The sequence below is a fragment of the Herpailurus yagouaroundi genome, unplaced genomic scaffold (genome assembly GCF_014898765.1).
Source record: "Herpailurus yagouaroundi ecotype Mexico unplaced genomic scaffold, PumYag 192, whole genome shotgun sequence".
Lineage (NCBI taxonomy): Eukaryota > Metazoa > Chordata > Mammalia > Carnivora > Felidae > Herpailurus > Herpailurus yagouaroundi.
The window spans coordinates 19,081,066-19,103,223 of NW_024412423.1; the positions used below are offsets into that span (position 1 = coordinate 19,081,066).

The 22,158-nt window shown below is 37.7% G+C and overlaps 1 protein-coding gene across 3 annotated transcripts in view; it reads right to left on the reverse strand.

Moving 5' to 3' along the window:
- Positions 1–22,158, reverse strand: part of MEIKIN (meiotic kinetochore factor) — an 84,228-nt gene that overhangs the window by 48,537 nt on the left and 13,533 nt on the right. For all 3 annotated transcript variants that reach the window (XM_040444409.1, XM_040444408.1, XM_040444407.1), the window contains 3 exons: positions 20,306–20,425; positions 10,501–10,540; positions 8,722–8,786 (listed from right to left, as the gene is read on the reverse strand). In XM_040444409.1, coding sequence (XP_040300343.1) covers positions 8,722–8,786; positions 10,501–10,540; positions 20,306–20,425 — 225 coding nt within the window. The remainder of the gene's footprint in view (positions 1–8,721; positions 8,787–10,500; positions 10,541–20,305; positions 20,426–22,158) is intronic.

The window sequence follows — 22,158 nt, forward strand, 5'->3', positions numbered from 1 at the left end:
ATATTACAAATCAGACCACTGCTACCACGTTAGTCTCATACCATTACCTGACCACTACAATAGTTTAACAGGGTCTCTTTGCCTTCTTAGTCTATCTCCACATAGCAGCCAGAGTGATTATTCTAAAATATGTATCCAAGGGGCGCCTGGGTGGCTCAGTCAGTTAAGTGTCTGACTTCAGCTCAGGTCATGATCTCACAGTTCTTGAGTTCAAGCCCTATGTTGGGCTCTGTGCTGACAGCTCAGAACCTGGAGCCTGCTTCACATTCTGTGTCTCCCTCTTTCTCTGTCCCTCCCCCACTCATGCTCTGTCTCTCTCTGTCTCTCAAAAATAAATAAAAACATTTAAAAATTATAAAAAAATATGTATCCAATCACATCATCCCACTTCTCAGCACATTTAGAAGAGAATTCTTACTCCTTACGATGGCATAGGAGACTCTACATTATACCACTTGACTAGCCCTCAACACAACTGCAGTCATTCATTTTTTTTAAACTCATTTTGCTCCAGTCATACAAACCTCTTTTCTCTTCTTCAAACGTGCTGCGCTCATTCCCATCTTAGGACCTTTTCTCTTGTTGTTCCCTTTGCCAGCATACTCTATCACAGATTTTCACATGACCCACATTCAAGCTCTGTACAAATATCATCTCCTCAGAGATGCTTATCTAGAGACTTTTAAATACAGAGAACAAACTGAGGGTGGAAGGGGGTGGGGGCGGGGAAAATGAGTGATGGGCAGTGAGGAGGGCACTTAATGGGGTAAGCACTAGGTGTTTTATGTAAGTGATGAGTCACAGTAACTACTCCCAAAGCCAAGGGCACACCATATACACTGTATGTTAGCTAACTTGACAATAAATTATATAAAAAAATAAAAAAATTAAATAAAATTTAAAAATACAATAAAATAGTATCCCTTGGGGCGCCTGGGTGGCTCAGGTGGTTGAGCGTCCAACTCTTTTTTTTTTTTATTTTTTTTATTTATATATGAAATTTATTGTCAAATTGGTTTCCATACAACACCCAGTGCTCATCCCAAAAGGTGCCCTCCTCAATACCCATCACCCACCCTCTCCTCCCTCCCACCCCCCATCAACCCTCGGTTTGCTCTCAGTTCTCAACAGTCTCTTATGCTTTGACTCTCTCCCACTCTAACCTCTTTTTTTTTTCCTTCCCCTCCCCCATGGGTTCCTGTTAAGTTTCTCAGGATCCACATAAGAGTGAAACCATATGGTATCTGTCTTTCTCTGTATGGCTTATTTCACTTAGCATCACACTCTCCAGTTCCATCCACGTTGCTACAAAAGGCCATATTTCATTTTTTCTCATTGCCACGTAGTATTCCATAGTGTATATAAACCACAATTTCTTTATCCATTCATCAGTTGATGGACATTTAGGCTCTTTCCATAATTTGGCTATTGTGGAGAGTGCTGCTATGAACATTGGGGTACAAGTGCCCCTATGCATCAGTACTCCTGTGTCCCTTGGATAAATTCCTAGCAGTGCTATGGCTGGGTCATAGGGTAGGTCTATTTTTAATTTTCTGAGGAACCTCCACACTGCTTTCCAGAGCGGCTGCACCAATTTGCATTCCCACCAACAGTGCAAGAGGGTTCCCGTTTCTCCACATCCTCTCCAGCATCTAGAGTCTCCTGATTTGTTCATTTTGGCCACTCTGACTGGCGTGAGGTGATACCTGAGTGTGGTTTTGATTTGTATTTCCCTGATAAGGAGCGACGCTGAACATCTTTTCATGTGCCTGTTGGCCATCCGGATGTCTTCTTTAGAGAAGTGTCTATTCATGTTTTCTGCCCATTTCTTCACTGGGTTATTTGTTTTTCGGGTGTGGAGTTTGGTGAGCTCTTTATAGATTTTGGATACTAGCCCTTTGTCTGATATGTCATTTGCAAATATCTTTTCCCATTCCGTTGGTTGCCTTTTAGTTTTGTTGGTTGTTTCCTTTGCTGTGCAGAAGCTTTTGATCTTCATAAGGTCCCAGTAATTCACTTTTGCTTTTAATTCCCTTGCCTTTGGGGATGTGTCGAGTAAGAGATTGCTACGGCTGAGGTCAGAGAGGTCTTTTCCTGCTTTCTCCTCTAGGGTTTTGATGGTTTCCTGTCTCACATTCAGGTCCTTTATCCATTTTGAGTTTATTTTTGTGAATGGTGTGAGGAAGTGGTCTAGTTTCAACCTTCTGCATGTTGCTGTCCAGTTCTCCCAGCACCATTTGTTAAAGAGACTGTCTTTTTTCCATTGGATGTTCTTTCCTGCTTTGTCAAAGATAAGTTGGCCATACGTTTGTGGGTCTAGTTCTGGGGTTTCTATCCTATTCCATTGGTCTATGTGTCTGTTTTTGTGCCAATACCATGCTGTCTTGATGATGACAGCTTTGTAGTAGAGGCTAAAGTCTGGGATTGTGATGCCTCCTGCTTTGGTCTTCTTCAAAATTACTTTGGCTATTCGGGGCCTTTGGTGGTTCCATATGAATTTTAGGATTGCTTGTTCTAGTTTCAAGAAGAATGCTGGTGCAATTTTGATTGGGATTGCATTGAATGTGTAGATAGCTTTGGGTAGTATTGACATTTTGACAATATTTATTCTTCCAATCCATGAGCAGGGAATGTCTTTCCATTTCTTTAAATCTTCTTCAATTACCTTCATAAGCTTTCTATAGTTTTCAGCATACAGATCCTTTATATCTTTGGTTAGATTTATTCCTAGGTATTTTATGCTTCTTGGTGCAATTGTGAATGGGATCAGTTTCTTTATTTGTCTTTCTGTTGCTTCATTGTTAGTGTATAAGAATGCAACTGATTTCTGTACATTGATTTTGTATCCTGCAACTTTGCTGAATTCATGTATCAGTTCTAGCAGACTTTTGGTGGAGTCTATCGGATTTTCCATGTATAATATCATGTCATCTGCAAAAAGCGAAAGCTTGACTTCACCTTTGCCAATTTGGATGCCTTTGATTTCCTTTTGTTGTCTGATTGCTGATGCTAGAACTTCCAGCACTATGTTAAACAAAAGCGGTGAGAGTGGGCATCCCTGTCGTGTTCCTGATCTCAGGGAAAAAGCTCTCAGTTTTTCCCCATTGAGGATGATGTTAGCTGTGGGCTTTTCATAAATGGCTTTTATGATCTGTAAGTATGTTTCTTCTATCCCGACTTTCTCAAGGGTTTTTATTAAGAAAGGGTGCTGGATTTTGTCAAAGGCCTTTTCTGCATCGATTGACAGGATCATATGGTTCTTCTCTTTTTTTTTGTTAATGTGATGTATCACGTTGATTGATTTGCGAATGTTGAACCAGCCCTGCATCCCAGGAATGAATCCCACTTGATCATGGTGAATAATTCTTTTTATATGCTGTTGAATTCGATTTGCTAGTATCTTATTGAGAATTTTGGCATCCATATTCATCAGGGATATTGGCCTGTAGTTCTCTTTTTTTACTGGGTCTCTGTCTGGTTTAGGAATCAAAGTAATACTGGCTTCATAGAATGAGTCTGGTAGTTTTCCTTCCCTTTCTATTTCTTGGAATAACTTGAGAAGGATAGGTATTATCTCTGCTTTAAACGTCTGGTAGAACTCCCCTGGGAAGCCATCTGGTCCTGGACTCTTATTTGTTGGGAGATTTTTGATAACCGATTCAATTTCTTCGCTGGTGATGGGTCTGTTCAAGCTTTCTATTTCCTCCTGATTGAGTTTTGGAAGAGTGTGGGTGTTCAGGAATTTGTCCATTTCTTCCAGGTTGTCCAGTTTGTTGGAATATAATTTTTCCTAGTATTCCCTGATAATTGATTGTATCTCTGAGGGATTGGTTGTAATAAGTCCATTTTCATTCATGATTTTATCTATTTGAGTCATCTCCCTTTTCTTTTTGAGAAGCCTGGCTAGAGGTTTGTCAATTTTGTTTATTTTTTCAAAAAACCAACTCTTGGTTTCGTTGATCTGCTCTACAGTTTTTTTAGATTCTATATTGTTTATTTCTGCTCTGATCTTTATTATTTCTCTTCTTCTGCTGGGTTTAGGCTACCTTTGCTGTTCTGCTTCTATTTCCTTTAGGTGTGCTGTTAGATTTTGTATTTGGGATTTTTCTTGTTTCTTGAGATAGGCCTGGATTGCAATGTATTTTCCTCTCAGGACTGCCTTCGCTGCGTCCCAAAGCGTTTGGATTGTTGTATTTTCATTTTCGTTTGTTTCCATATATTTTTAAATTTCTTCTCTAATTGCCTGGTTGACCCACTCATTCATTAGTAGGGTGTTCTTTAACCTCCATGCTTTTGGAGGTTTTCCAGACTTTTTTCTGTGGTTGATTTCAAGCTTCATAGCATTGTGGTCTGAAAGTATGCATGGTATGATTTCAATTCTTGTAAACTTATGAAGGGCTGTTTTGTGACCCAGTATATGATCTATCTTGGAGAATGTTCCATGTGCACTCGAGAAGAAAGTATATTCTGTTGCTTTGGGATGCAGAGTTCTAAATATATCTGTCAAGTCCATCTGATCCAATGTCTCATTCAGGGCCCTTGTTTCTTTATTGACCGTGTGTCTAGATGATCTATCCATCTCTGTAAGTGGGGTGTTAAAGTCCCCTGCAATTACCACATTCTTATCGATAAGGTTGCTTATGTTTATGAGTAATTGTTTTATATATTTGGGCGCTCCGGTATTCGGCGCATAGACATTTATAATTGTTAGCTCTTCCTGATGGATAGACCCTGTCACTATTATATAATGTCCTTCTTCATCTCTTGTTACAGCCTTTAATTTAAAGTCTAGTTTGTCTGATATAAGTATGGCTACTCCAGCTTTCTTTTGGCTTCCAGTAGCATGATAAATAGTTCTCCATCCCCTCACTCTCAATCTAAAGGTGTCCTCAGGTCTAAAATGAGTCTCTTGTAGACAGCATATAAATGGGTCTTGTTTTTTTATCCATTCTGATACCCTATGTCTTTTGGTTGGCGCACTTAATCCATTTACATTCAGTGTTATTATAGAAAGATATGGGTTTAGAGTCATTGTGATGTCTGTATGTTTTATGCTTGTAGTGATGTCTCTGGTACTTTGTCTCACAGGGTCCCCCTTAGGATCTCTTGTAGGGCTGGTTTAGTGGTGACGAATTCCTTCAGTTTTTGTTTGTTTGGGAAGACCTTTATCTCTCCTTCTATACTAAATGACAGACTTGCTGGATAAAGGATTCTCGGCTGCATATTTTTTCTGTCTAGCACACTGAAAATCTCGTGCCAATTCTTTCTGGCCTGCCAAGTTTCAAAAGAAAGATCAGTCACGAGTCTTATAGGTCTCCCTTTATATGTGAGGGCACGTTTCCCCCTTGCTGCTTTCAGAATTTTCTCTTTATCCTTGTATTTTGCCAGTTTCACTATGATATGTCGTGCAGAAGATCGATTCAAGTTACGTCTGAAGGGAGTTCTCTGTGCCTCTTGGATTTCAATGCCTTTTTCCTTCCCCAGTTCAGGGAAGTTCTCAGCTATTATTTCTTCAAGTACCCCTTCAGCACCTTTCCCTCTCTCTTCCTCCTCTGGAATACCAATTATGCGTATATTATTTCTTTTTAGTGTATCACTTAGTTCTCTAATTTTCCCCTCATACTCCTGGATTTTTTTATCTCTCTTTTTCTCAGCTTCCTCTTTTTCCATAACTTTATCTTCTAGTTCACCTATTCTCTCCTCTGCCTCTTCAATCCGAGCCGTGGTGGTTTCCATTTTGTTATGCATTTCGTCTAAAGCGTTTTTCAGCTCCTCGTGACTGTTCCTTAGTCCCTTGATCTCTGTAGCAAGAGATTCTCTGCTGTCAGCTATACTGTTTTCAAGCCCAGCGATTAATTTTATGACTATTATTCTAAATTCACTCTCTGTTATATTATTTAAATCCTTTTTGATCAGCTCATTAGCTGTTGTTATTTCCTGGAGATTCTTCTGAGGGGAATTCTTCCGCTTGGTCATTTTGGATAGTCCCTGGCATGGTGAGGACCTGCAGGCACTTCCCCTGTGCTGTGGTGTATAACTGGAGTTGGTGGGCAGAGCCGCAGTCAGACCTGATGTCTGCCCCCAGCCCACCACTGTGTCCACAGTCGGACTGGTGTGGGCCTTCTCTTCCCCTCTCCTAGGGGCGGGATTCACTGTGGGGTGGGGTGGCCTGTCTGGGCTACTTGCACACTGCCAGGCTTGTGATGCTAGGGATCTGGCGTCTTAGCTGGGGTGGGTAGGCAAGGTGCACAGGGGCAGGAGGGGCAGGCTTAGCTTGCTTCTCCTTAGGTGATCCACTTCAGGAGGGGCCCTGTGGCAGCAGGAGGGAGTCAGATCCGCTGCTGGAGGTTTGGCTCCGCAGAAGCGCAGAGTTGGGTGTTTGCGCGGAGCGAGCAAGTTCCCTGGCAGGAACTGGTTCTCTTTGGGATTTTGGCTGGGGGATGGGCGGGAAAGATGGTGCTGGTGAGCGCCTTTGTTCCCCACCAAACTGAGCTCTGTCGTCCGGGGGCTCAGCAGCTCTCCTTCCCTTTGTCCTCCAGCCTTCCCGCTTTCTGAGCAGAGCTGTTAACTTATGACCTCCCAGCCGCTAAGTCGCACTTGCTGTGGGAACACAGTCTGTCAGGCCCCTCCGCTTTTTGCAAGCCAGACTCGGGGGCTCTGCTTGGCCGGCGAGCCGCCCCTCCGCCCCGACTCCCTCCCGCCAGTCCGTGGAGCGCGCACCGCCTCGCCGCCCTTCCTACCCTCTTCCGTGGGCCTCTCGTCTGCGCTTGGCTCCGGCAACTCCGTTCTGCTAATCCTCTGGTGGTTTTCTGGGTTATTTAGGCAGGTGTAGGTGGAATCTAAGTGATCAGCAGGATGCGCGGTGAGCCCAGCGTCCTCCTACGCCGCCATCTTCCCCTATATCCTCGAGGGTCCAACTCTTGATCTTGGCTCAGGTCATGATCTTGTGGTTCATGGGATCAAGCCCCATGTCTGGATGTGCACGGATAGGATGGAGCCTGCTTGGGATTCTCTCTCTCCTTCTCTCTCTGCCTCTCCCCTGCTCACACACTCTCTCTCAAAATAAATAAATAAACTTAAAAAAAATCATAAAATAGCATCCCTACTCATACCCTGTTTTTACCCTGCTTTATTTTTATTCTAATATTGATGTATATTCATTTGTTTATCTGTTTATTATCTTTCTTCCTCCACTATAGCAGCTCTGTTAGGGCAAGGACTCTGTCATGTTCCCCAGCAGCTAAGAAACTTTGTGTCACAATGTAGGTGATTAAAGAATATTTGTTGAATGAATGGAATTAATGAATGGTGTGATAAGTTATCTCTGAAACATCGAAGGGGAAATGTCCAGAAGGCAGCTACATATAAGGGTCTTATTCTCAGAAGAAATTCTAGATTGAGAGAAAACTTGGAGACCTGCTTTTTATAGAACACCTGTACATATTAGGGGTAAATTTTAAGAAGATTAAAATCTAGGAACTGGCCTTGAAGAACTTCCACATTTAATGACTAATAGTGGCAGATTAGATTGCAAAGGAGACTGTGCAGGAGTTACCTGGGAAGTAGTTACCTGTTTATGTTTGTCTCTATGACTAGACAAGTTTCTAACACTTAATAAAGAACGTGACATAGGAAGACAGTTGGATTTGTTGAACTAAGGAAGTAAAAAGTAATTCTTGAGTAAGATGTCATTTAATTTTAAATTTCAAGTTAATCAACCACATAGAAGTAAGAATACAAAAGCATACATAATTCCAGAATCACTGTTCTGACTCACTATCAGGCTTTATAAATAGTATTTTCCACAGCCAAAGAAAACTTTTTATTGGGCAAGACCTAAGTAAAATCATGATTGCTTTTGGAATCCTTACTACTTTCACTTTGATAGCCTCTCTTCTCTTGTTCACAAGCTCCCTTACTCTTAGATTTATACAAAAATTCCTCTTCTAATTCTCACCCTCCAGCATAGTAGATGCTATTCCTTTGAAAGATGGGTGCTTTTACAAGTTTATTTTTTATCACTTGATTAATTTCCTTTAAAAGAGCAACTATTTTCATCATTTTTATACCCAGAAATCCTAACATAATACTTGACATTTAGAAAATACTCAGTAGCAGTATTTCTCAAAGTGAAAATGATGCAAAAAACTGTTTTTTTCTTTTAGTTCATACAAACTTGCCTATTAAGAGTAAAACCAGCAATTCTTTGTTTACCCACAAATAAATGCTGTAAAACTTGATTCAGGAAATAAAAATGGAAATCTGAGATACAGCATGAATTAATAAGGTTGGAAATGTCTAAGTTTATTCAAATTATAGACTAAATTATAGAGTGCCTATAATGCAAGACACTGTGTTTATCCTTTTATTTTCAATCATCACACATAATTGCAATATAAATGTTTACTGATTATCTTCCTCTCCCATGACTGAAACTTAGGAGGCAAGGATTTAATACTACTCTTTACTGGTATATATAGCAACACCTAATACAGAGTATATACTCAGTAAATGTTTATGAAATGAATTAATAATGGGTATTTTAGTGATAGGTAAAGACACACATATCTTTCTAACTTCACAGATCTTCATTTTTTAAAATATAACCAAGCTAAAAAGCACTCAGTTTCCTGGGCTACCAATTTTCTAAAAATATACTGCATTATCACAAAAATAAAGGAATACAGAATTATGAAAATGATTAGTTTCACTGTTTATTACCTGATTCTGAATGCAAAGTACTCTTTGGTTTCTGAGAAATATTTTGGTCGGTTAATGTCATCACTCTATAATAGGAACAAATTAATGATTAGTCTCAATTTTTCAGTAACTGTAGAGAATCCTCAAATAATCTTTACAATAATAACATTAAATTTTTTTTAAATGTTTATTTATTTTTGAGAGAGACAGAGACAGAATGCATGTGGGTTAGGGGCAGAGAGAGAGGGAGACACAGAATCCGAAGCAGGTTCTAGGCTCTGAGCTGTCAGCACAGAGCCCGATGCAGGGCTTGAACTCACAAGCTGTGAGATCATGACCTGAGCCGAAGTCAGGACGCTCAAATGACTGAGCCACCCAGGCGTCCCTACAATAATAACATTTATATACTATAAAATATCTGTAGAAAGAACACCACTGGTTAAGAAAATGTTACCATATCTATATGAACAAATAGTTTAATAAAAGGTAATACATTTATATACTTTTCAGTGTGAGACAATACATATGGAGGACAAGGTAGAATGTTTAGAATAAGAAAGACCTGAGTTTAAAGGCCAGTTTTGCTACTGGCCTTGGAAAAGTTACTTAACCTGTCCTGATTCTTGGTTCCCTCATTTATGCAAAACAGAATGGCAATCTTGTTTCCTAGGATTTTTGAGGTAAGAATCTCAAGTAACAGGAAAGATAATACTTCTTAAAAATTAATGTCCTTTTCTATTTTAGAAATGACACCAGCCCCAGACTGTGACCACCTCCTTGAATTTAGATACTGTCGCTCTCACACACACCCTACCCTCAGTCTACATGCCGCAAACCAAGCTCTTGATCTTTGCTCAGGAATGTTTCTCCTCAGTCTCTCCCTTCTTCTAGCTGCTTAAGCCAAAAGTGCGGAGTCAGCCTTGACTACTTTCATACTCCACCATTCATTCCATCAATGAATAACAGACCACCCTGTTAGTTCTGCTTTCAAAATATATCCAAAATCCTTTGGATTTGGTTCCAAAAGCTAGTTCTTACCTATACTCTTACCACTCTGGTCCGATATCTCTTGCCTAGATTAGGACAATAATCTCCTAACTATATCTCACTATAAGTATAACTGTCTCTTCATAGTCTATTCACAACACAGTAGCCAGGGTGATTCTTTTAAAACATAAGCTATATCATGTTACCCTTCTAACCCTTTCAAAGGCTTTCCAATCCACTTACATTCAGCTACCATGCCTTATATGATATGGCTTTTTCTCTCATTTCATCTTCTTTTTCCTTCTCCCACACTCCATCCTAGGAGCCCAGGCCTTCTTGGCTCAGAACCTTGCTTCAGCTATTCCCTCCACCTGGAATCCTCTATTCTCCTGTGAATTACATGTCTTTCTCTGTTTCCTTCTTTATGTCTTTGCTCAAATTTCATTTATGACTTCTCTGACCACACTACTTAAAATAGTGAACCTTCCTTCCAATACTCTCTAGCCCCCATCTTGCTTTTTATCCATAGCATTCACTACCATATAGAACAGAATGAATTTGTTCATTCATTTATTGTCTATCTCATCCAAGTAGAATGTGGACTTGAGGGCAGAGATTTTGTTTTTAATCTATTTCATTAATTACAATGTATCTCTACCTGTAAGAATACTTCTGGCACATAATGATTCCTCAACAAACACTGAATAAATGAATACCTAAATTTGTGGGCTAACAATCATTCCAGCTATATAACTATTATAACACAGGGTTTTCAAAAGCTCAACAACTTTAAAATAAAATATTAGTTCTTACATTTCTCTATGGCATTTCTGATAGTCTTCTGAAGAGGGACCTAGGAAAGGAAAAAAACAAAACAAAACACCAATCTATTAGAAATATAATTCAAGCACAGACCAGAGGCCAAAATTACTCTAGCTAAAAGTAAATATTTTCTCTAAAATATATGGTGATAGTGCAGTTTATTTTTATAATTTTATTATTTTGTATTGTTTTTATCTGCCACTTAAATTATGTAGAAGTATTTTCAAAATACCAAAATAAAACAAAATTGTTAGGAAATTTTATGAGATGCAGGAATCCATCTGCCTGTATTTGGATAGTTAGTTATAATTTTTGAAGTCCTTTCCAATCTTTTATCTACTTGATTCTTACAACAGTCCCACAAGGTAAATATAACAATTTACTATTCCCACAATACATATACAAAATAACTGGTCAAGTGATAAAACTAACAGCTGCCTACCTGGAACTTAAACTCAGATATCATGGTTCTTAATCCAGTACAAATATAGATACACATATTAGTAGACTTATTAGTCAAGACAATGCCTACCAGTCAATATTTTGCTGTCTAGGCACTCTATATTACTAGGTATATAAAGAACTGTGGGAGTAGTCTTCTGAAGAACATGACCCTAATAAGCTGCAGAACTCTGCTTACATTTAATTAGAGTTTTACAGTTTAGTAAAAGTGAAGTGAATGATGCCTACTAATCATTTAGAAGTATCTCTCTGAAAGGGAGGTTCCCAAAATATAAAGGACTACAGTGAACAGCATCTACTTTCTGCTTTTGCTGATGATAGTCTCTTGCTTTTCCTTGTGATAATCAAGACAGGGCCTGTGACTCAGTACAATGGGAGCCCTGCATCTCTCTGCCCAAAGTGACTGTTCAAGGATAAGCATATGAAATAATTTAAGCCAAGGTATAAGACCAGGACTTTTGTTCAAATCACTGGGAAAGAGAAGCACTTTTGTTCACTGGATTTGAGGCTGTGAGTATATAGGCCTGGACCTAACAAGAGCTACTATATGAAGGGAGGTTAGCTGAGAGTTCAGTTTGCACATTAGTGCCGTGAGCTGAGAGATGGAAAGGAATTGGGTCCTACTGATACCATTTGAAAGCCTGAATTAGGGTTCCTGGGTGGTTCAGTTGGTTAATCATCCAACTTTGTCTCAGGTCAAATCACAGTTTGTGGGTTTGAGTCCCATGTCAGGCTCTGTGCTGACAACTCAGGGCCTGGAGCCTGCTTCAGATTCTGTGTCTCCCTCTCTCTCTGCCCCTCCCCTGCTGGCACTCTGTCTCTCTCTCTCAAAAAAAAAAATAAAAGCATTAAAAATAATTTTTTTTTTAAAAAAAGAAATCCTGGATCAAGTTGTAATTGCATATGATATACTGCTAGATTTTTCAGGTATATGTGGTAATAATTTCATTTTTTAACCTAATAAAGTTTGAGGTAGGATTGATTTTTTTTTAATTTTTTTCTTTCTTTTCTTCTTTTTCTTTTTTGTCATCACTTACAAGTGGACAAAGAAGTTAACTGAAACATTTGTTAAAGAGACAGGCTGCTTCTTTGGGCACTTCATTATCAGCAAAGGAGTTGCCAAAGTAAACATAACACAAGGTTTTCAAACTGTCAGAAATACTGCCATCCAGATAGATACCAACTCTCCCATAAGGGACCCCATAACCAATGCTTAATTCTTTGACATTATTTATCCCTCCTTTTTGTGAGGCTCTGATAGATGAGCTGACAACATCCATTGCTATTCCCCCTCTCTATTCTTATACATTTTCCCCTTTCTACCACTATAGAGGCTAGAAGAATAAAATACTTGGGTTTTTATAAACTTTATCAAAGAAGACTTCCAAGTAGTCAGGAGATACAGGACTCAGTCCTGGCCAATAGACCTAGTCTGCTGGGGAATTAATTGGAAAGCTTTTGCTTTTCTGATAAAAAGAGATGTATGTGGCTAGTACTGCCTTTTCTAATTCTTTTTCCCTGGAACACTGTTGTGATGCCTAAAGGCTTAGCAACCATCCTACAACTATGGGGTAACAAGCCAACACACTTGGTAGTAGAAAGACAGAAAGAGTATAAGATCTTAATGCTATTAGTGAGATGCTACACTAACTCTGGCCTGGGAAGAGAAGTAAATCTGTATAAACAAGCCTTTTTTGCACGACAAAAACAACATACACAAAAAGACAACTGACGAACTTGGGGAAATATTCACAATATAAGCCACAGACAAAAGACTAATATTCTTTTTTTTCCCAATGTTTATTTATTTTTGAGAGACAGAGCATAAGTGGGGGGAGGGGCAGAGAGAGAGGGAGACACAGAATCCGAAGTAGGCTTCAGGTTCTGAGCTGTCAGCACAAAGCCTGATGTGGGGCTTGAACCCATGAACCGTGAGATCATGACCTGAGCTGAAGTTGGATGCTTAACCAACTGACCTACCCAGGAGCCCTTAATATTCTTTACAAAATTTTTTTTTAGGTATAGATGAAACACACTGTATTAGTTTCATGTGTACTACCTAATTAATTAACTTCTCTAAATATTATATTATGCTCACCACAAGTGTAGCTAACTTGTCACCATATGATGCTATTATAATACCACAGACTACATTCCCTATGCTGTGACTTTTATTCCTGTGACTTATTCATTCCAAAACTCCAAGTCTCTCATCCCCTCTCCCCTTAACCCATTTTTCCCACACTCCCATTCCCCTTCCCTGTGGGAACCATTAGTTTGTTCTCTGTATTTACAGGTCTGATTCTGTTTTTTGTTTTTTAATTTGTTTTGTTTTTTAGATTCCACACATGTGAAATCATAAGGTATTTGTCTTTCTCATCCTCACTTATTTCACTTACCATAATGCCCTCTAGGTGCATTCATGTAGTTGCAAATGGCAAGATCTTAACCTTTTATGGCTGTGTAATAGTGTGCGTGCGCGTGTGTGTGTGTGTGTGTGTGTGTGTACCATATCTTCCTCATCCATTTGTTCATCAGTGTACATTTAGACCACTTCCATACCTTGGCTATTACAAATAATACTACAATAAATTTTCAAATTAGTGTTTTTGTTTTCTTTGGGTAAATATCCAGTAGCGGGATTACTGAATCATATAGTATTTTGACTTTTAATGTTTTGAGGAACATCCATACTGTTTTCCACAGTGGCTGTGCCAATTCACATTCCTACCAACAGTGCATGAGGGTTCCTTTTTCTCCACATCCTTATCAACACTTCCTTTTTCTTGTCTTTTTATTTTAGCCATTCTGACAGGTGTGAGGTGGTATCTCATTGTGGTTTTGATTTGCAGTTTCCTGGTGATTAATGATGGAAGCATCTTTTCATGGCTGTTGGCCATCTGCATGTCTTCTTTGGAAACATGTCTATTCAGGTACTCTGCCCATTTTTTTAAAGTTTCTTTTTTTAAGTTTTTATTTATTTGAGAGAGACAGTTCAAATAGGGGAGGGGCAGAGGGAGAAGGAGAGACAGAGAATCCCAAGCAGGCTCTGCACCACCAGTGCAGAGCCGGATGCAGGGCTCGAACCCACAAAGCCGTGAGATCGTGACCAGAGCTGAAGCCATACAGAGACATATCTAGAAAAAAAATGTCATTATGGCTGATGTAATAAAAAGTACTGCCTATGTTCTCTCATAGGATTTTTATGATTTCAGGCCTCACATTTAGGCCTTTAATCCATTTTGAGTTTGTGTATGGTATAAGAAAGTGGTCCACTTTCATTTTTTTGCATGTAGCTATCCAATTTTCCCAGTACCATTTATTGAAGAGGCAGTCTTTTCCCCATTGTATCTTCTTGCATTCTTTGTCACAGATTAATTGACCATATAAGCATGGGTTTATTTCCGGCTCTCTATTCTGTTCCATTGATCTATGTGTTTATTTTTGTGCCAGAACCATGCTATTTTGGCTACAGCTTGTAATATATCTTGACATCTGGAAGTGTGACATCTCCAGCTTTACTATTTCTCAATATTGCTTTGGATATTTGGGCTCTTCTGTGGTTCCAAACAAATTTTAGACTTATTTGTTCTAATTCTGTGAAAAATGCTATTGGAATTTTGATAGGGATTGCACTGAATCTTCAAATTGTTTGGGGTAGTATGGACATCTTAACAATATTAATTCTTCCAATTCATGAGCACGAAATACCTTCTCATTTCTCTCAATTTCTTTCATCAGTGTTTTACAGTCCTCAGAATACAGGTCTTTCACCCCCCTGGTTAACTTTATTCCTAGGTATTTTATTATTTTTTGTGCAATTACACATGGAGTTGTTTTCTTAATTTCTCTTTCAGCTACTTTGTTATCAGTGCACACAAATGCTATCAATTTCTGGATAGTAATTTTGTATCCTAAAACTTTACTGAGTTTATTTATTACTTCTAATTGTTTTTTGGTAAAGTCTTTAGGGTCTTCTGTGTACAGTATCATGTCATCTGCAAACAATGATAGCTTAATTTCTTCCTTATCAATATGGATGTCTCATTTCTTTTTCTTGTCTGACTGCTGTGGCTAGAATGTCTAGCACTATGCTGTAGTGTTAAAAGTAGTAAGACAGGACATCCTTATCTTGTTCCTGATCTTAGAGGAAAAGCTCTCAGGTTTTAACCATAGAGTATGATATTAACTGTGCTTTTTTTTTCTTTCATAGATGGCCTTTATTATGTTGAGGTATGTTCTCTCTAAAGTCACATTAGGGAAAGTTTTTTTTTTTTTTTAATCATGAATGGATGTTAAATTTTGTCAAATGCTTTTTCTGCATCTACTGAGATAATCATGATTTTTATCCTTCATTTTGTTGATGTGGAGTACCATGTTGATTGTGATATTGAACCATCCTTGCATCCCCAGAATAAATACCACTTGGTAGTGGTGAATGATCCTTTTAATGTGTTGTTGAATGTGGTTTGATAATATTTTATTGAGGATTTTTAAATCTATGTTCATCAGGGATTTTGAACTGTAGTTTTCTTTTCTCTCTCTCTCTCTCTCTCTCTCTCTGTCTCTCTCTATTGGTGTATTTGTCTGGCTTTGGTATCATGGTAATGCTGGCCTTATGGAATGAGTTTCGAAGCTTTCCTTCCTCTCTCTCCTATTTTTTTGGAATTGTTTGAGAAGAATAAGCATTAGCTCTTCTTTAAATATTTTTTAGAATTCACCTGTGAATCCATCTAGTCCTAGACTTTTATTTTTTGGTAGTCTTTTGTGTACTAATTCAATTTTGTTATTACTAATGGTTTCTTTAAGATTTTCTATTTCTTCCTGATTCAGTCTGTTAGATTGTGTGTTTCTAGAAATTTATCCATTTCTTCTAGGATGTCCAATTTTTTGGCATATAATTTTTCAAACTACTCTTACAATCTTATATTTATGTGGTGTCAGTTGTTACTTGTCCTCTTTCATTTCTGGTTTTACTTATTTGGGTCATTTATCTTTTTGTCTTGAAGAGTCTGCCTAAGGACTTATCAATTTTGTTTTCAAAGAACCAGCTCCTGCTTTTGTTGAACTGTTCTATTGGTTTTGGTTTTTGTTTTAGTCTCTACGTCATTTATTTCTGCTCTAAACTTTATTATTTCCTTCTTTCTACTCACATTGGCTTTCTTTTTTCTATTTCTTTTCGGTTTAAGGTTAGATATTTTTTTTAATGTTTATTTATTTTGAGAGAGAGAGAAAGAGAGGGAGATCGAGCAAGCACACACAAGTGGGGGAGGGGTAGAAAGAGAATGATAGAGAGAATCCCAAGCAGCCTCTGTGCTGTCAGTGCAGAGGCCCATGCAGGACTCAACCCCATGAACCAGGAGATTGTGACCTGAGCTGAAATCAAGAGTTGGATGCTCAACTGAGCTACCCAAGTGCCCCGGTTTATAAACAGATATATAATTATAAATAAATAGATAATTTATTTGAGCTTTTTCTTGTTTCTTCAGGTAGGCCTGTATCATTATATATTTCTCTCTTAGAATTGCTTTTTATGTGTCTTAAATGTTTTGGACCATTACATTTTCATTTTCTTGTGTCTCCATGTAATTTTTGATTTCCCCTTTGATTTATATGTTGACCCATTAGTTGTTTCGTATTATGTTGTTTAGCCTCCACATGCTTGTGCTTTTTTCCAGTTTTTTTTCCTATGATTCACTTCCAGTTTTATACTGCTGTGGGAAGAAAAGATGCATGGTATAAATTCAATCTTCTTAAATTTATTCAGACTTGCTTTCTGGCCTAACATTTAATCTATTCTAAAGAATTTTCCACATGCCCTTGAAAAGAATGTACATTCTGTTGTTTGGATGAAATGTTTTGTATATATCTGTCATACCATCTGGGGTAATGTGTCATTCAAAGACACTGTTTCCTTATATATATATTTTTTTCAATTTTTTTTCAAATTTATTTCTGAGAGAGAGCATGAGTGGGGAAGGCACAGACAGAGAGGGAGACACAGAATCCAAAACAAAATCCAGGCTCTGAGCTGTCAGCACAGCTGACAGGGTCCAAACTCATGAACTACAAGATTATGACCTCAGCCCAAGTTGGACACTCAACTGAATGAGCCACCCAGGCATCCCTCCTTATATATATTTTTTAATGTTTATTTATTTTTGAGAGAGAGAGAGAGGGAGAGGGAGAGAGGGGGAGAGAGAGAGAGAACATGTGAGGGTCAGGGAGGGGCAGAGAGACAGAGAGACCAAGAATCCAAAGCCGGCTCTGTGATGACAGCAGAGACCCTAATCCCAGGCTCCAACACACAAACCATGAGATCATGACCCGAGCCAAAGTCGGACACTTAACCGACTGAACTACCCAGGAACTCTGACACTGTTTCCTTATTGATTTGCTACCTGGATGATCTGTCCATTAATCTAAGTGGGGTGTTAAAGTCCCCTATTATTATTGTATTACCATCAGTTTCTCTCTTTATGTCCATAAATATTTGCTTTATGTATTTAGGTGCTCCAATATTGGGTGCATAGATATATACAACTGTTATTGTCTCATTGGGTTGATGCCTTTATAATATGCAATGCTTTTCTTTGTCTCTTATTACAGTCTTTGTTTTAAAAAGTCTTTTTGTCTGATATAAGTGTTGCTACCCTGGAGTTTTTTTTTAATTTCCATAAGCATGGTAAATGTTTTTCCATCCCTTCATTTCAGTCTGTATGTGTCGTTATGGCTGAGATGAGTCTCTGGTAGGCAGCATATAGATATGTCTTGTTTTTTAATCCACTCTACCACCCTATGTCTTTTGATTGGAGCATTTAGGAAAAGGCTAAAATTCTTAATAGCTAATGTACTTAGAAATGGAGGGTAGGGGTACCTGGGTGGCTCAGTTGGTTAAGCGTCCGACTTTGGCTCAGGTCATGAACTTGCGGTTCGTGAGTTCAAGCCCCACGTCAGGCTCTGTGCTGACAGCTTGGAGCCTGGAGCCTGCTTCGGATTTGTGTCTCCCTCTCTCTCTGTTCCTCCCCAGCTTCCACTCTGTCCCTCTCTCTCTCAAAACTAAGTAAAAATTTAAAAAATTAAAAAAAAAAAGAAATGGAGGGTAAAGAATAAAAAAAACAGGTGAAAAAATGGGGAAAAGGCATGAAAAGAAAATCTACACATACATGCACACACACATACACACACACACACACACACACAGAGAAAATAAAAATAGCCTTCAAACATATGAAAAATATTTAAGCTCACATACAGTTAGGGAAATGCAAGCTAAAATAACACTGAGATACCATTTCTCACCTATTAGAGTAGCAAAAATTTTTAAATATGACAATATATTTTGTTGGTGAGGGTATGAGGAAACAGGATAGGAGAATATGTTGATGGGAATGCAAACTGGTATAATCTTTCTGGAGGAAAATCTGGCAATACGCAACAAAACTATATATCCATTTACCTTATGACCCAGCATCCTACTTCTAAAAATCTATCTTTACAATATATTTTTGTATTATTGATGGAATAAGTTTATTCATTTACACACTGTTTGTAGTGGCAAAATACTGGGGGGAAACCCTAGATATCTAATTCATAGGAGAGTGCTTAAATAAACAAAAATACATCCATACAGTGGAGTACCATGCAGCTATTGAAAAAACATGAGGAAGAGCTCCTTAAAACTAGCTGGAGTGATTTCTAATACATACTAATATGTGGAAAAAAACAAAATAAAAAAGTATATATAAATATGCTAACCTTCATGCACGAAAGAAGAGGATATAGGGCACCTGGGGGGCTCAGTTGGGTGAATATCAGATTTTGGCTCAGATCATGATCTCACGTTTTGTGAGTTCAAGCCCTACATTGGGCTAGCTGTTGTCAGTGCAGAGCCCACTCTGGATCTTCTGTCCCCCACTTCTCTCTGCCCCTCCCCTGCTTGTGCTCTCTCAAAAATAAATGAAACATTCAAAAAAAAAAAAGGAAATAAAGAAGAGGATATAAGAAAATATATACAAAAGAAATACAAGAAAGATAAACCATAAGGGTTGGGTGGGAAAGGGGTAGAAAGAAGAGGGGAATAGGATCAGGGTAGCAGGAAGGAGAAGTGATGCTTTCCTGAGAATATATATATATTTTATAGCTTTGACTCTTAGAACCATAGCAATGTTTCACATACCTTCACATAGCCCCTTCTCCCCAAATAAAGAAACAAATCAGGATGGAAAACCAAAAGTTGAATCTGACACTAGCAAATGAGTCTAACTATACTCCAAGTGATTAACAAAATGCACTGAAATATATATAACCTATATAACTTTGTGTATGCTTGAATTATATAAATAAGTAAATAAAATATTGTATTTTAACACATAAAATAAATATTCATGAGTTAATACTGCTATAACCAACTGAATAAATAAACAGCAGAAAAGATACAATTCTTTTACAGAATTTCAATTAGTGAATGTAGCAGGGAAGCAAAAAATAGAAAATCACCATTAAACAAACACCAGCATAATAACTGTTATAGTCAAGTTCCTCTGATGAATACTAATATCAGTGAATGAAAATTTGAGGAGAAACAGGATTTATAGGGTCTCAAACTATCTTCTCTGGATATTTATTAACCACAAAGGCAAACTAGTAACTTCACTATTCAGAAAACCACAGACACCACCTTAATCAAGTGATGAAGTTTAGTATCACCAGTAATATGATATACTGACCTCAAGAATTTAATACAATGTACTGAAAAAGGCATAACATCATTTCTGCAGTGTTCTTTAAAACATTGTATAAGCTCATTCTAATCATAAGAAAACATTAGACAAATTCAAAAGTGAGGGACGTTCTATAAAATAACTGATGAGTAATCTTCAAAAGTACCAAGATTATGAAAAACAAAGACTGAGAAACTGTTACAGACTATAGTAGACTAAGAAAGAAGTAACAATCAGATGCAATGTTTGATCCTGAAACACAAGAAAAGAGATTGGTGGAAAAACTGGTGAAATGCAAATAAGGTTTAATTAGTAGTTTTATGCCAGTGTTAATTTTCTGATTCTGATCATTGTACTAATGTTATATAAGACAGCATTAGGGAAAGCTGGGTGAGATGTACATGGGAATTCTCTATTTTTGCAACTTTTTTGCAAGTCTAAAATTACTTCAAAATAAGAGTTATAAAACAGGAGACCCCTATGTTATTTGTAGCCAAAGATAATGCTAATTGATAAACTTAGCTCTAAATCATTCAAAAAATTACTTTGTTTTTCTGATATAGATGAGGGTCTTCCTCTGTGACATAAGAAAAAAGAATGTGAAAACTCACCTAAAATTGCAGAGAGGTCTGAAAACTGTGGTACCTTCTCTATTGCTATTGCTTTACTGGTATCCAGAAGAGTGGAATTCTTGCATTGCATATGTTCTTCCAACCTGGGACATTTCCAATCTAAAACAGCAGGCAGAAATGGCACACAACTTTGAACAACAGCACACAAGTAGTAGGTTACCTCCCCCAACTCCAAAGGCCCCAGCCATACTAAGCTGTGGCAATTAAAGATTTGGGTAAGACAGAGAAAAAAGACAAGTCTTGATGGCATCAGAATAGTAAATATTCTTTGGCCTATTTCAGTACTGTAATCTACTTTCTTTCATGGATTTTTGCCCCATAAACATTATTGACATAAGAGACAGACAGCATACCTACGAGGTTCCTTTTAATATTTTATGTATAAATTATACCTACGTCCCATTAAACATGCTAGTATTACTTGATGTCAGTTTTAAACTTTCCATTAACTTCCCACTACGCAAGAATGAGGTTATTCTCTCTTACATCCCTGTCCCCACCTTTTCCACACTTCCCATTATCCTGATATTATATTACATATTTAGTTAGATCAATATTCGGTATAGACATTATAATAGTAAGTTGCCATAAAAATGCTATTTACTCTTGTACACCATAACAATCATTTCTGCCCTCTGGAGTCAGTCAGTCTTTTTTGTTAGTTTAGGTTTCTCTGTATTTTTCATCTATTTAATCCCAAACTTTACCAAGTTCTATAAATTCATTCTTTTCATTCCATTCTCTAGTGTTCTAAAGTTTCACAATGCTTCATCTTGGTGTTTTTCATCAATTGTGGTGGGCACAGTGTGACCCTTTTAACACAGAAATCATATTCTTTAACGCTAGGAAACTGTTCTTGCATTATAGCATTGGTAATTTTCCTCTTGTTTCTTTCACCATCTTTGTCTGAAACTGCTTTCATTTGACATTGGATATCATATACTCCTCCACTAACTTATCTCTGTTGAGTAGCAACCTTTCATCTTTATTTTCCTTTTTTTTCCTCCTCAACCCTAATTTCTAATCCTTCTACTAAATTTCTCTCTGCTATTGCATTCATGATCTGAATATTCCCTTTTTCATAGCACCCTATTCTTACTTAATGAACACAATATACATTTTATGTCAGTGAGACTATTTTTTCAATATATTTTTTTCTCCTTGTGTTTCTATTTCTGCTTGGTTCCTTTTCTTAGCTTTTAATTTTTAATTTTATTGTGGTAGGAACACTTAACATCAATCTACCCTCTCAAATTTGTAAGTGTACAATATTGTTTAGTATAGTGTATCACAGTGTTGTATAGCAGATCTCTGGAACCTATTCATCTTACAAAACTGATACTTAATACCTGTTGAATAGCAGCTTCCCATGTCTATCTCATTCTAGGCCAGGGCAACCAACATTCTACTCTCTAATTCTATGAATTTGACTATTTTAGATATCTCATGCAAATGGAATGATACAGTATTTATCTTTCTGTTACTGGCTTATTTTACTTATCATAGCATTCTTAAGGTTCATCCAGGTTGTTGCATATGGCAGGACCTCCCTTTAAGGCTGAATAATATTCCATCATCTGCATATACCATATTTCTTTTATCCATTCATAAATCAATGAAAACATAGATGGTTTCCACATTTAGCTATTGTGAATAATGCTGAAATAGATATGGGGCGCAAACATCTCTTTAAGATCCTGATTGCAATTACTTTGGATAAATATCCACAAGTAGGATTGGTGAATCACATGGTAGTTCTATTTTTAATTTTTTGAGGAACCTCTACACTGTTCCCCATAGCAGTTGCACCATTTACAGTCCAAATAACAATG